The 13,730-nt window shown below is 31.8% G+C and overlaps 2 protein-coding genes across 2 annotated transcripts; one reads left to right on the forward strand and one right to left on the reverse strand.

The window, feature by feature from the left end:
- Positions 1–2,986: 2,986 nt before the first annotated feature.
- HELRODRAFT_179325 (hypothetical protein) lies at positions 2,987–6,439 on the forward strand (the record flags this gene model as incomplete). The annotated part of the gene is made up of 6 exons (XM_009028166.1): positions 2,987–3,161; positions 3,234–3,443; positions 3,953–4,219; positions 4,496–4,762; positions 5,183–5,431; positions 6,339–6,439. The coding sequence occupies 6 exons, from the start codon at positions 2,987–2,989 to the stop codon at positions 6,437–6,439; spliced, it is 1,269 nt and encodes a 422-aa protein (XP_009026414.1).
- Positions 6,440–7,901: 1,462 nt separating this feature from the next.
- On the reverse strand, positions 7,902–10,375 carry HELRODRAFT_179326 (hypothetical protein; the record flags this gene model as incomplete). Its single annotated transcript, XM_009028167.1, has 5 exons — positions 7,902–7,999; positions 8,151–8,277; positions 8,521–8,672; positions 8,883–8,916; positions 10,073–10,375. 5 exons carry the CDS (start codon positions 10,373–10,375, stop codon positions 7,902–7,904), a joined length of 714 nt encoding a protein of 237 aa, XP_009026415.1.
- Between the last annotated feature and the right edge of the window lie 3,355 nt (positions 10,376–13,730).

Here is a 13,730-nt window from a genome sequence, read left to right on the forward strand (position 1 = left end):
TTAAAGCATGGAACGCATGACTGCAACCAGACCAACTACGGAACCTTTCATGGCTGGCTACTTGCCATGTTAAAACTCATTTTTCACTAACTGAATACTTGACGGTTCACAGTTATGACCACGTTTAATTTAAAAATAAAATTTTGCAGACAATTTAGTATTTGCATTGTGATTGGCTAAAACTGGAGCTTTGTTTTTCATTTATAAAATCATATTAAAATTAAGAAAAATTTCGAGATCTTCTTTTTTCTGAAAGTTTAATAGATTTTAGGTGAATTTCAAGTGAATTTAATTGAAAAAACAAACAAGAATCAAATTCTAGTGAGACAAACGACAGGAATTCGTCCACGTTTGACATGCAGCGAAGCATGCAGATGCTCGCTGAAATGAAGACTGATGCCGACCGTCGAGCAGAAGAACAATCCGCTAAAAGCGATAAACAATTCGCTAAAATGACGGCTAAGATCGATCAACGGATAGCCGAAACATGAGAAATGAGAGCCGAATTACGAGCGGCCAATGGAATAATACAATCAACCTTCGAAAAAATATCACATAACGATCAAAACAACTATACCAGAAACGGCTACAGAAGAGTCGGAAATTATTCTACCAGCGTATTCATTTGCGGATAGTGTCGAGAGCGACACACGTGGTGTCTGGGATACACGTGAACTATTCATATCTGCACTCGACTTAATCCATTCATCTTTTAATTCATCCAAACATTCATTTTTTATTTTTTTTCAACTCTTCAAACGTTAAATAACGATCGTCTGTCTGTTTCATAACATGTTCCACCAGGCATACGATTCATAATTGCATTCAGAAAATTTTTCCATTCAACGAACCAATCGACCCATGAAGAAATTGCTTTTTTTCCAAAATAAATTATCCATTTAAAAAGCACAACAAATAAACATTGTTGCTTGCACCTGTAAGATACTTTTTTGGTAAACTTCAAAATTTGATTTTTGTAAATTTAAATTGACAAAAGTGTTGTTAACAAATGTTGTATATTTTACATCGCCAGCTCAATAATAAAATGCGTTATTACAACGCTTAAACATGCCTCTCACGGATATTTGTTGGAAAAAGTCGATGAATTCTGTTAGATTTTCCGGAAAATTTATGAAGAAGTCGTTGAAGCAGCTTTAGAGGTTTTACATTAAATTGATGACACTTTATTTGAACACTGTTAAGACTTCCATACAGTTTTCAATTAATGACAAAATAACGTAAATGATTTCCTTATTCTAATACTTGTATTTGGCTTCTAATAGTTTTTCTGAATAAAGTCAAATTGAAAGTTGTACATTCAAATATTTCACCCATATTCATCTTGAACATTTGTTGTCTATCAAAGCACAATTTTACAGATTGTCACTACACAGACAAAATTTCAAGAATGAGCCAGCTGATAAAAAAAATATAAAACCAATGAAAATTAATGAAAAAAGTACCATAGTTTGAAGAATATAAATAGTAACAACTTCTTTGACGGATAAAACTTTTTGAATCAGCACAAACAGAAGGTTGAATGTTTTCTCTAAAACAGAATTGCACCTGCACCAACTTCAATTGACATTTTAAAAATCTCTACATTTCAATTCTGACGAGCGCCGTAAAATGTTTATTGATCGATTAAAAGCTATATAAATTTTTCCAGTTTAAAACATTTAAAAGCGTGTAAAAATTTTTTAAAATTATTTTTTATCTTCTTGTGAAATTATCTTTTACTACTTAGTTAAGAAAAAGAAAAATTTTTAATGAACTCTTTAATGACCCTGCAACCTTTTCAGTAGTATTGAAGGTTTTATAATTTAAACAGTAAAGTAATAAAATGTTCCTGCAATTTAAGAAGTATTCATAAAGTAGAGAAAAAAAGCTTTATAGAGAATTAGAGGATGAAAATTATAATTTTCATGTTCAGCTTAAACAGTTATTGAAATATGAATACAAAGAAGATGACAAAACGTCTCACTGTTATCAAGTAACAACATTGATGGTGTTAGGTTGACAAAATTTTTCATGAAATTAGACACTGGAATCTGTTAACAGTCAAACAATTAGGACCTGGAAAATTTAATAAAATAATCATAATAAATTAAACTCGGAAAATGTTATACTTTTAATCAATCATTGCTTCAAATATGCTTGTAAATATGCATTTGTATGTGTGTGTGTGTTTGTGTGTGCTAGTGTATGTGTATATAGCCACACGTATTATAAATTTTTATTATCCTCTCCACATAAATTTGCGTATAGCACGCAATAAGACGGAATGTTATTCAACAAAAAGATCGATCTTTTTCTTCTCGAAAAATGCACACGTCTAGGGTAAAAATAATAAAATTTTTAAAAGATCAACTATCAAAAAAATTATAGATATTCAGAAAAATTCAGCGTGTGGCAGAGATGTACAAATTTTATTTTATTGAAGGCCCGAATAGAGTCTAATTTTAAGATAATTTATAAAAGTTCTTTAGCAAAAAGATGCATCTTTAAATTATAACTAATGACTAAATTGTTCAAAATTATTCAAAATTTCATACACGCATGATGAACAGACGAATCTGTTTGTATATATATATATATATATATATATATATATTTAAACATACATATATACATACATATATATATATGCATTAGTCGAATCGTTTTATGTATTTCTTTTATATAATTCAAAACACAAATTCTCCAATTCTTATTATTTGACTCTATGATTTGTATTTCACTATATTTCTATTGTTAAATAAGTTTGTATTCTTTCTTCGTTAATGTTTGATTGTTGTAAAGAAAGAAATGAAGAGACATAATAGCGCTTTTAAAAATTCGCAAAGAAAAGTATTGTGACAACGTTTACTTGGCTCATTCCTTGTTCGGCTATTCAGCGCTGATGATGTTGTTCCTCTTCCTTTTTATCTCCGTTCACCGCGTTGGATGTTCAGTCATTGATCAGGACAATGTGGCACTCGGCAAAATGGTTCTTGAAAGTTCGTCTGCGAGACTCTTTCAAGGTTTCTTGGTCGTTGATGGTCTGCTGGAGTTTCCATTCTGTTATTCATCAGAAGTGTCGGACCATCAGTGGATTCAAGTTGATCTGATTTGGTCATATCTGGTTGAATCGGTGGAAATATACGGAAAATCTTCTACAAGTCAGAACTTATTTTTAATACTTATTTTTGTTCCTAACAGTTAAATAATTATAAATTGAAACTTTCCAACAGATGAGTTGATTGTCAGTCTGAGAGATTCGACCAACAGAAGGACCGCACCATGCAAAAACTTAACCAGCCAACTGGCAAATATCAACGTTACATTCCAGTGTTCAAACCCTGCAGAACATGCTAGCAGGTACATCAGAGTTGACCATTACAGCAGTCCCAGCGGTAACATGAGCATCTGTGAGGTGGTCGTCCGTGGTCAGCTTGATGGAAGTTTGTGTAATTTCTTTCATCGTTTATTATTCCATAATTTAAAACTTGTAAATAAATAATTTTCAATTATGAATTGCAAATTAAATATAAATTAAGAAATTTCATTCAATTTTTAAACTTGACCTAAACGTGAAAATTCTATGTCGACTAACTAAACACAGTCCGATTATCATTTGTTATCTTCCCTGCTTTGGGCTTTTTGACTTGTGGTTTTTATGAAATAAATTTAATTTTTGTCCATAAATGAAAAATTAGTAAAATTCAACACAGGAGAAAAGTAAATTTTACGCTAACACAAGTTTTTAATTCGTGCTATGTATAGAAATCAACGAAATGGTGAATTGGAGCAATGGTTTCCAAAGTTAATTTGGGAATAAAATCTGTTTAAACCGGGATTTTAAAAATTATCCACATTAATCAAATATCCGGATTAAAAAGCCTAGAGTTAAAATGATTTTGATTTTTTTAGGTCTTAGCAATATTAAACTCTTCATTGAAAACATTTCAAGGCAATAATCCGCGGACCAATCTACTTTTGAAAAGGCCCGCCCTCATGAACAGTTCCATCAACGCCACAAACGTCCTCACCAACAAATACATGTTGTTCGATGCCACTCTGGTGGTCGATGGCATAAGAGATGTCAACATAGACCACGGACACTGTGCCCACAGCGGCGAGGTGGGATTCGCACAGAACTGGATGCAGGTGGACATGGGTAGGGATTATGTCGTGGACTACATTGCTCTCGTCAGCAGATGGACCACCTCCAACAATGGTTATTGTTGGAAATGTTGAAGTCTATCACTCATTATTTTGTTACACAAATGTATATAGCACAAAATTAATACATTCGAACATTTTATAACACCAATAAAAACGCAAAAATGTGCCAAATTAGAAACTTTCTCAGAATTAAAATAACAACTTCAACGAAATTTTTCATCAAAACGACAAGGAATGTGAAATAGCTTGATGGAATGTGAGATAAATAAATTTTCTCGCGAATAAAATCATTTTTTATAATATAAATTTCATTTTGAACCAAATTCAGTGCCTCGGCGTGTATCCAACTTCATAATTGGGCTGACGTCACAGATCGCAACCGAGGTACCACCAACGAGAGGCGAGTACCCCCTGTGCAACAGGTACCCAGGGGCTGTCCCCAAAGCATCCAGAGTCACCCTCCAATGCAGTGCCAACCTGCCCGCCTACCGTTACATTATTGCACATCAAGCCGTTGGAGCCTATGACGGATATTTTTCTGTTTGTGAGTTGGAAGCTTATGAACCGATGCCCCAAATGATCAACCCCCATAAACGTTAGGGAGAAAAATTTTAAATGTCTGAATTTTCAAAATGAAAATGTCACTTTGCAAATCCACAAATGTAGTAAACGCAAATAAATTATTTAGACATAGGTCTTAATAAAAAAAAATGAAAAAACATCCAAAAGTTTAATCCTTCTCATTAAATTGCACATGATTTGGAGTTCTCGACGCGTCATTTAATGTAGACTGGCCTCGTTCTGCGTTTGAACCAGTAAATACATTTTAGGACACACCGCCTTTATTCATTACTCCAACAAGCCCCCAAAATAGATTACTATTACTAAACTTCCAGGTCATATAACACGTTAAATAAATAATCTTTACAAAAAAAGACAAAAAATCGTAACTATAAGTGTTTAGTTTATATTGTTTTGACTATGTTCAATCGATATTTAAATTAAAACTTTGCAGAATTAAAATGGAACTCAGAAGAAAACTTCCAACTAAGGAACTACTCATTTGTCGAGTTTCCATCGGGCAGACCATCATTCTGCATAGCCCGCTGCATGGCTTTGGGAGATTTCGAATGTGATTCGTTCAATTTCAACGACCAACTGATGATCTGCCAGCTGAACAAACACAGGAATGGATTTCAAAATGAAAGTTTAATTTTCAGTCCAGATTGGTCCTTTTGGAATGCCACCTATTACAACTTGGGCAGTTTGTGAACAGTCATCTTATGCCACAGAGCTAATGTCGCTTTAGTTTATTTGCTGGGTAAAACAGCAAGAATTATAAATATCCATATTTAACGGTAACAACATTAGCCAAGAAGACAAATATTTTTTTAACACTTCATATTTGTGATATTCTTTGTAATATTTAGAAATGTCCAGAATTAATATTATTTTTCAATTTTATAGCAATAATTATTTATATAGCCAAATTCAACTAATGGAAATATTATTTTAATGAAGACAGTGAGAACTTCTTAAAGACGCCATCTACTTAATAAATTGTTTCAATCATTTCTATCATTGTATATGTTTTTCAATAATTGAAGTGCAAAAATGTTTCAAAAACCAAATAGTGTAATTGGTTAAATTTATTGTCCAAACTTTTAATAAGCCAAAAACAGTACAAAACACCTTTGTTGAAGAACTTTCTTAGTTTCATATCATTGTTAATTAAGTTTGGTTATCGTGATAAAATACCTTGACAGAGTAATAAAATTTGCAGCTACATACGAAGAAAAAATAATGGACGACCAGATAACATCGTCGAATCATCCCACCATTGATGATAATATACGTCAATAAATTGTATCCCCACTCTACATAAACCTCAAATTGTAAACAAAGAGACGTTATATCTGTCGGACAATTACAAAATTTAACGTCATTTCATTCTTAATATCACTAACTGAAGTGATAGAAAGTTGAAAAGAAAAGTATTTTTGCCCACAAATCAAGTCAACATGTCAAATTCACAGAGCACTCACAAAGAACGATTGCATATCAGATCGTCCCATCCTATATAGCCGAATAGGTTATTCTGCACGCAGTATTCGGCTGGATCTGCGTTCGAACTCGGTTCGCCGGGTTTAATATAAATGAATCCCATACAGGATATCCTGTCATAACATTCTGCATACAGGAATCTAAACCAACATCAACAGAGTTTGACTCTTCACTACACCACACCCTTGAGTCTTCCATCACCTTATAGATCCGCGTTCAGTTTTACTACATGCTATCAACTTGCTACCAATTCACTTACATAGAGCAGCGTTTAAATTTTGCGGTAATTTAATGTAAATGATCTGTTGACAGTTTAATAATGAGCAAATATAATGAAAGGGTAATTTTTTAGACTTGTATTTATGTAATCACAAGCACAATAAGTTACCCAAAAAGTGATTTAAAAAGATAAAATCTCATTTAGATCATACTCCTTAAAACCCCCAAAAAAAGTAAAAAAAAATTGTTTTGCACAGACCTGGATAGATTGACCAGAAAAAGTTACGATAACCACTTGTGTAAAAGACGAGCCACATAGTTACGATAACCACTTGTGTAAAAGACGAGCCATTCTGTCCAGCTAAGTTTGAACAAAAGCGGAAAGATCATAAATAAAAAGATCATCGACTATAAGTGCACAGGAGATAATCACACAAAAAATTGAAATATCCTACCAGGAGTTATTTGAGTAACATATTTCAAGGTTTAAAGATATGGTGCTTTCTAGGTCATCTTCTAGTACCATCAGATGAGAATTTTAAATGTTGTTGCATATCGATTTTCCATTACACCAGTTTAGAAGATATTTTAATGCATTAATTTATAAATATTAAAAGTGAATAATTCAATTTATTAAAATTATTAAAAAATTAAAAAGTTCTGAAAATGAGTCAATTGACTGACTCGGCTATTTAAATAAACGCAGTTTCACAGAAAAACGATTTTAAAAATTTTTTGAGTTAATTTCAAAGTTAGGACTTTTGATGGTCTCTATTCCGTTAATTGAAATAAATGTACATTATATATACCTATAGCATATCAAAATAAATTTGTAATGTATAAAAAATTTAAGATTTGTTTCCCAAACTTTTTAAAATTAAATATTAAAATTGATTGGTCCCAGCAGTGACAAATGTTGGCAGACTGTTTTGTTTAATTTTTGATTTATAACTCCACAAACGATTTATTTCGTCGTAATGAATAATTGAGCAATCCGTTTATTCATTCTATTTATTTATTACAATTTTCTCTTCAATGTTTCTTTTTGAGGCAACAACAACAACACTAAACACACATTAGGCATGTTAATACACGTGGAACAACGCATCACACACAATGCATGTGTTAGTTCAGGATTTCTTTGCAATCGAATATGGTCAATGCAATATTAGAGCCAGGCAATTTCCGCTACACCGTCTCTGTTATCATTAAATGTTCCGTGTTGTTTTTTATCATAAACTACAATAAAAATAACTACTATAAAATATTAATAATAAGCATTCTAATTTGAGTCAGTTGATCTAGCTTATTAAGCATTGCAAAAATTCGGAAATGAGAAAAGTTTATAATTTTTCAACATGGTCTAATTGAAATTCAAAATGATTCTTTGAAGAAATGTTTTAAAACACAAACAAATTTATGCCTCTCCCAGTTTTTTAATTTGTAACGTTCTACAGAATGACTGTACCATCGAGACGGTGGCACACACACTGAGGACCACACGGACAACTCATATTGCACTTCAGTCCGTACATTCCTCTGTCGCAAACTGCAAATATCGAAAGATAAAATTGAAATTTGGTACAAAAATTATTTCTGTTTATCCGAATTATATTTGTGAACTTGTCATTTTTCTAATGTAAATCATCGTAATTTAACTAAATATTTGTAATGAATATTCAAAACAAATAAACACGCACCAGTATAGACACTGTTCAAATAGACCCCTCCACAAAATTCGTCTAATGCCCCCGTACATTTACTGTTACAACCAACACTTTGGCCATATCTCCCAAAGAAATGAGTGCAAAAACAGGTGTAAGAATACTGTTTAATAGGAAGACTAAATTCTTTTGAGCGTTTGTTTTGAAATTAAATCAATGGTATACAATTCAATGTTTTGTTAGAGCAGATTCTATTCAAATGTTTAACGTTACATGACAATCACGCTTTATAAAGCTTTAAAGTTTTAGAAGCAAATGTGCTGATTATGAAAAAGGGTGAACCAGGCAATATGTTTTGTTAATATGTCGTCTACAACAATTGTTAATCAGTAAATCACAACGAAACCTGCGTTCCAAAAACAGTGTAGTTGAGATCAATACAGGCTTTCCAGCATTTGGCAGTTGTTAGAGCGGACAAGTCGTCGAACGCTTTTATAGAAAAATCCCTGTTCGGATTAGGCTTGTCAGTGTAGCAGCCAAGATAGTTGGCTTTAACATCTTTTGGAGATTTTTAACAATTCATTATCAATTTGTTGGTATAATTATAACAAACTTGACAGTTTAATAAGTTGTTAAATATTAGGTGGGCTTAACGTCAAATGAATAAATGAACGTAACAATTTCCAGAAATAAATCATCATCAGTTACTCATTGTTAGCATATTTTCAGCATTCGATCTTTCATCCTTTATAAATTAAAAGAAGTTACCGTTTAAAGATAATCCAGTGGCCAATTTTTTGTTCTGCCGGTGATTAAAAACATTTCAATTAGTGTTTAAATTGCTTAATTAATTAATTGCATAATTAATTAATTATTGAATAGTTTTTTCAATTAATTTTTCAATTAATCGTTCATTTACTCTATTTATCAATGAAAAAGTTTCATCATTCTTTAACAATTACAAAAAAGAAAACGTCTCCAGAAATTGAATTACTCAGACGCTCTTTTGTGTCTCAAGATATGAACAGAAAATACATCAAAAAATTTTTAAATGAAGTTTTTATTGTCTCTGAAATTTATCTCTTCACAATTTTAAATGATAATTAAAGAAAGATATGCTGGAGCGTTTTATTTTAATTCATTTTCTATAAAGCTATTGAACGTCCAAATACTACATTGAATATATTAAGTTCCTTTCGTCCGTCGCCTCCTGACTAAACTTGCATTCTTGTATCTTTTGATGCAGTAGCTACGTTTGTTTGTTGCTGCTGCATTTGTTAAACGTATAACTTTTGTATGCTGTTTAATTTGTGGTAAATGTTTATGTTTGGTTTAACGTGGAGGTCCCTTAGTTTGAGTTTTTTTTAATATTTTGAAATGTTAAACTTAAAAAATTTTTGTTTTTCTATAGCCAATATTTAAATTAAATTAGATAGCTAGCTTATTGATAAATGAAAATATGTGGTTATACATGAAATCACATCTCATAAGAATTACCATTTTACATCTTTGACTTTGTGGGAATTGTAAGTTCAGAAGTGGCAGAATTTTCATAAAAACAAAAATTTCAATAAACAGTAGATGAAATAAGAAAACTCGTTCTTACTTCCAGATGACCTCATCAACCGTTTAACACATCACGCGTCCATCTAATTGCATCTCATCACCTAACAACTCGAAATAAAAAACTTTATGCATGACACATTCATTTGAAACTCGTTTGAAATAAGTATTGATCAGTTGTTTTTAGACTCAATAAATCCGCTAGTTAGATTAACAACAACAACAACAACAAAAACAACACAACAACAACCACAACAACAACAACAACCACAACAACAACAATTATTATAAAACATTTCATTGCACATACATACATAAAATTATCATAGTAAAGGTTTTTTGAAGTAAGAAAATGAAAGTTATTTCAAAAAATTTTTGAAAAAAAAACATAATACCTGATATAAGACGCAGGTATTTAGCGTGTTGTATCTCGTTGCGAGTTTTGTGCAATTGACGAAGAGCGAGCAACTCTTCGAACCCGCCTGGTAGTTGCATCCGACGCAGTTGATCGTATTTGAACATTTAGCTGCACATTTCAGGCAAGAGTTGTACCCGAACACGAGCTGGATATTAGCAACATCAGCCGCACATGCCCTCAGGCCGAAAGCATTCGTGTAGACTGAGAAGACTGAGAATAAAGTCGGTGAAACGCTGTTCAAGAAAATACTTGCTATAAAAATATTCACACAATTAAACATTTTCAGTGTTAAACTTTTCAATTCGTTTAGAATGTCTTACAATATTACCGTATGAAATATTTAATTTTTGTAAAAGTACCTTATTATTATTCAATTTATAGTGAGACGTGATAAAATTTCATGGCTTTGGCATATTTATGGCTTATTTTATATTTCATGGCTTAAAGTTTTGTGTTTCATGACTGCAAAATGTTAACGATGCTTTCACAAAAACGACGCAAATTTAATGAGAATCGATCGGATCTCATTGTTTTGCAACACGGTGAACAATGTACCAACTATCATATATCAAATTGCATTTAAAATTTGTCCCCGCATATCCTAATTCAATTTTAATAATTTAAAAATTAGTTTTAACCAACTGTTCATTTTTATTTAAACCGTTAAATTAGCATTCAAGATAACAAAATGTAAAATGTTACATTTATTAAGTTCTAATTTGGTATTTTTCCATTCTACTTCTTCTTTCTCGCGCCTTATCCTTCCAGGACATTGGCAGCCATTGACCTCTACAAAACCAGATCTTTGTTGAAATGTGGTGATATCGTTGAGGTTGCGCTGATGTATGAGAACACCAAACTAGGAAGAGCAGTGAGCGAGAGAAGAAAAGAATAGTATTCGTTTGGATAGGCTGGACACGTGTTTTGTCCCAACCGGGATTCATCAGCAACCAGAATAGTTATGACCGTTTCTTATATAGCCCGCACAAATCACTTCAGTAGCTCATGGTGTTTTTATTTTTTTTATTACTGAAGATTGTTAGTTTAAGTCGTTAGGATTTTCAAATCCGACAATACTCCCTCACCAGATTGTCGCGTGTTTGTTGGCGACGTGATGGATGAGGTTGAATTGCCGGGATCAATCCTGTCTTACAACTATTACATGCGCTGTCTTTATATGCTACGAAAGCGTTCGCATGTCACATACTATTATAAAAATAGCAACTTGTTGGCCATAAAACAACTCTACAAATTAATAGCATTAAAATTTATGTATAATATTTATAAACATTCAATACAAATTAAAATCATGAAATTTTTTAGTAGATATGACAGTGTCAAAAATTTAAGGAAAAATTATATCTTTTATAAACCATTTGCTAAGTTAAATATTTCTAAATCTTCTATTTTTTCTGAATAATCTGCTTTAAGATTATATGTTAATAAACAATATCAAACTTTTTATGAAGAGTATCAAGTGTATGTTATTATCAGCTGATTAAACGTTATTCAAGAAACATTTATTATGTTAATTTTAGCTACTTACATTTGACGAATATTGACACTTAATTTTATATTAATATTATTCAGACTAATGTTTTGGTCAACTAATGTTCTATATGTTATAATTTATATAAATTTACATTTAAAGTGTACAAAGAAGTTATTAAAGATAAAAACGGAAACATCCTAACAGAAAGTAAAAAGAGTAAAGATAGATGGACTGAATATAATACAGACTTGTTCACAGAAAAAAATAAATACAAAAAAAACGTTTGAAGATTTGAAAAGCAGAAAAATAATCAATAAAGAAGGAAATGAAATAACGAGAAAAAAAATCAGTAGAGCAATGAGTAAAATGAAGAACAACAAAAGTACAGGGAAGGATCGTATTCCGATAGAACTGATAAGAGCAGAAAGACAAGTCGTGTGTCAAGAAATTTGGGAAAGTGGAGAGTGGCCGGAAAAATGGTGCAAGTCAGTTCTGGTTGTGCTGCCAAAAAAGGGAGACTAAAAAGACTGTAATAATTACAGATCAATTGCACTAATTCCGCACATATGCAAGACCATCATAAAAGAACGACTGGAAAAGATCATAGAGCAACATCTACAAGAAGAACAAGCAGGTTTCAGAAAAACAAAAGCACGATCTAACAAATTTTGATGTTGAGACTGCTGATGGAGGATGCAAAAAGTAGCGGTCAGACAAACGTTTGATTTTGTCTGGCATGAAGGTTTGTGGGCAACATTAGAAAGTATGGGGACATCAGAAAAGCTGGTCAAAGTACTGAAAGGGCTTTATGAAGAATTAAAAATGTCGGTAATAATAGGTACAGAACTTAGGGATTGTATAAAGGCAGACATTGGAAGCAGACAGGGCAATCCAATATCACCAATACTATTCATAGCAATGAAAAAATGGAAAATTCGGAATTGAGTAGAATTAACTTAGGAAGCTGTATTGCAGTCATTGCAGAATCGTGCTGCAAAGGTTGTTGTCGGCGGTTTAAAATGTGATCATGTATCACCAATACTGAAACAACTGCACTGGCTAACCGTAAAAAAATAATCTTCAAAATATCAACTCTAGTCTGCAAGTCAAGAAATCGTCTTGCAAAATTTTATTTGTCAGAAATGTTTGCAAAAAGTTGGCATCTCCTTCTGAAACGCATCTGAGGTCTCATGATCTGAACCTGCTGCTAGTCCCAGTTTCGTGTCTTCATATGGGGTCTGTAACATTGCCGTCTTGGGACCGTCTGTTTGGAACAATTTGCTTGCCTTTCTAAGAGATCTAGAGTCGAACTTGCCCGATTTTAAAAGAAAACTGAAAACTTACTCATTTTCGTCGTAATTCATTGAACTTACTTGTTTTAGTTATAACGGAGTGATTTATTTTCTTTATTGTGCCATGTTAGATTAAGGAAATAATGAAGACTGTGTTTTTTTTCTTATAATTTTTTCGTTGAAATGCACTGATGACCCTTTGTTTTTGTTGATCATGCCATGATGTTTTTTTGATAGCGCTTTTAAGATCCTTTGAATTAGCGCTTTATTAAATTTTTCATTAATAATAATAATAATAATAGTAATAATAATAATACATACATACATACATACATACATACATACATACATATATGCATGCATATATACATACATACATACATACATACATACATACATACATACATACATACATACATACATACATACATACATACATACATACATACATACATACACACATACTCATCGCTGATTTGGTTTTAACATACATACATATATACATTCATACATACATACATACACACATACATACATAATATATACAATTACACACACATACATACACGCACACACAAAACATACAAATAAACATACATACATATATACAGATATTTGTATGTAAGTAGGTACGCTTCAACATCAGCAATATTTTACGCAGTCATAGAAACAAGTGCGACAATGAATCAAGCAATCAACCAGCTTAAAACCGTTGCTATTTGTATTGGTAACTATAATTTATCATAATTTTTAATATAATTAATAAATAATGTTAATATGAAACACACAGACAAACGACTGAATACATACAAACACATTCACACAAACATTCACACATATACGTAAATAAC

This window comes from Helobdella robusta (assembly GCF_000326865.2).
Source record: "Helobdella robusta unplaced genomic scaffold HELROscaffold_53, whole genome shotgun sequence".
Lineage (NCBI taxonomy): Eukaryota > Metazoa > Annelida > Clitellata > Rhynchobdellida > Glossiphoniidae > Helobdella > Helobdella robusta.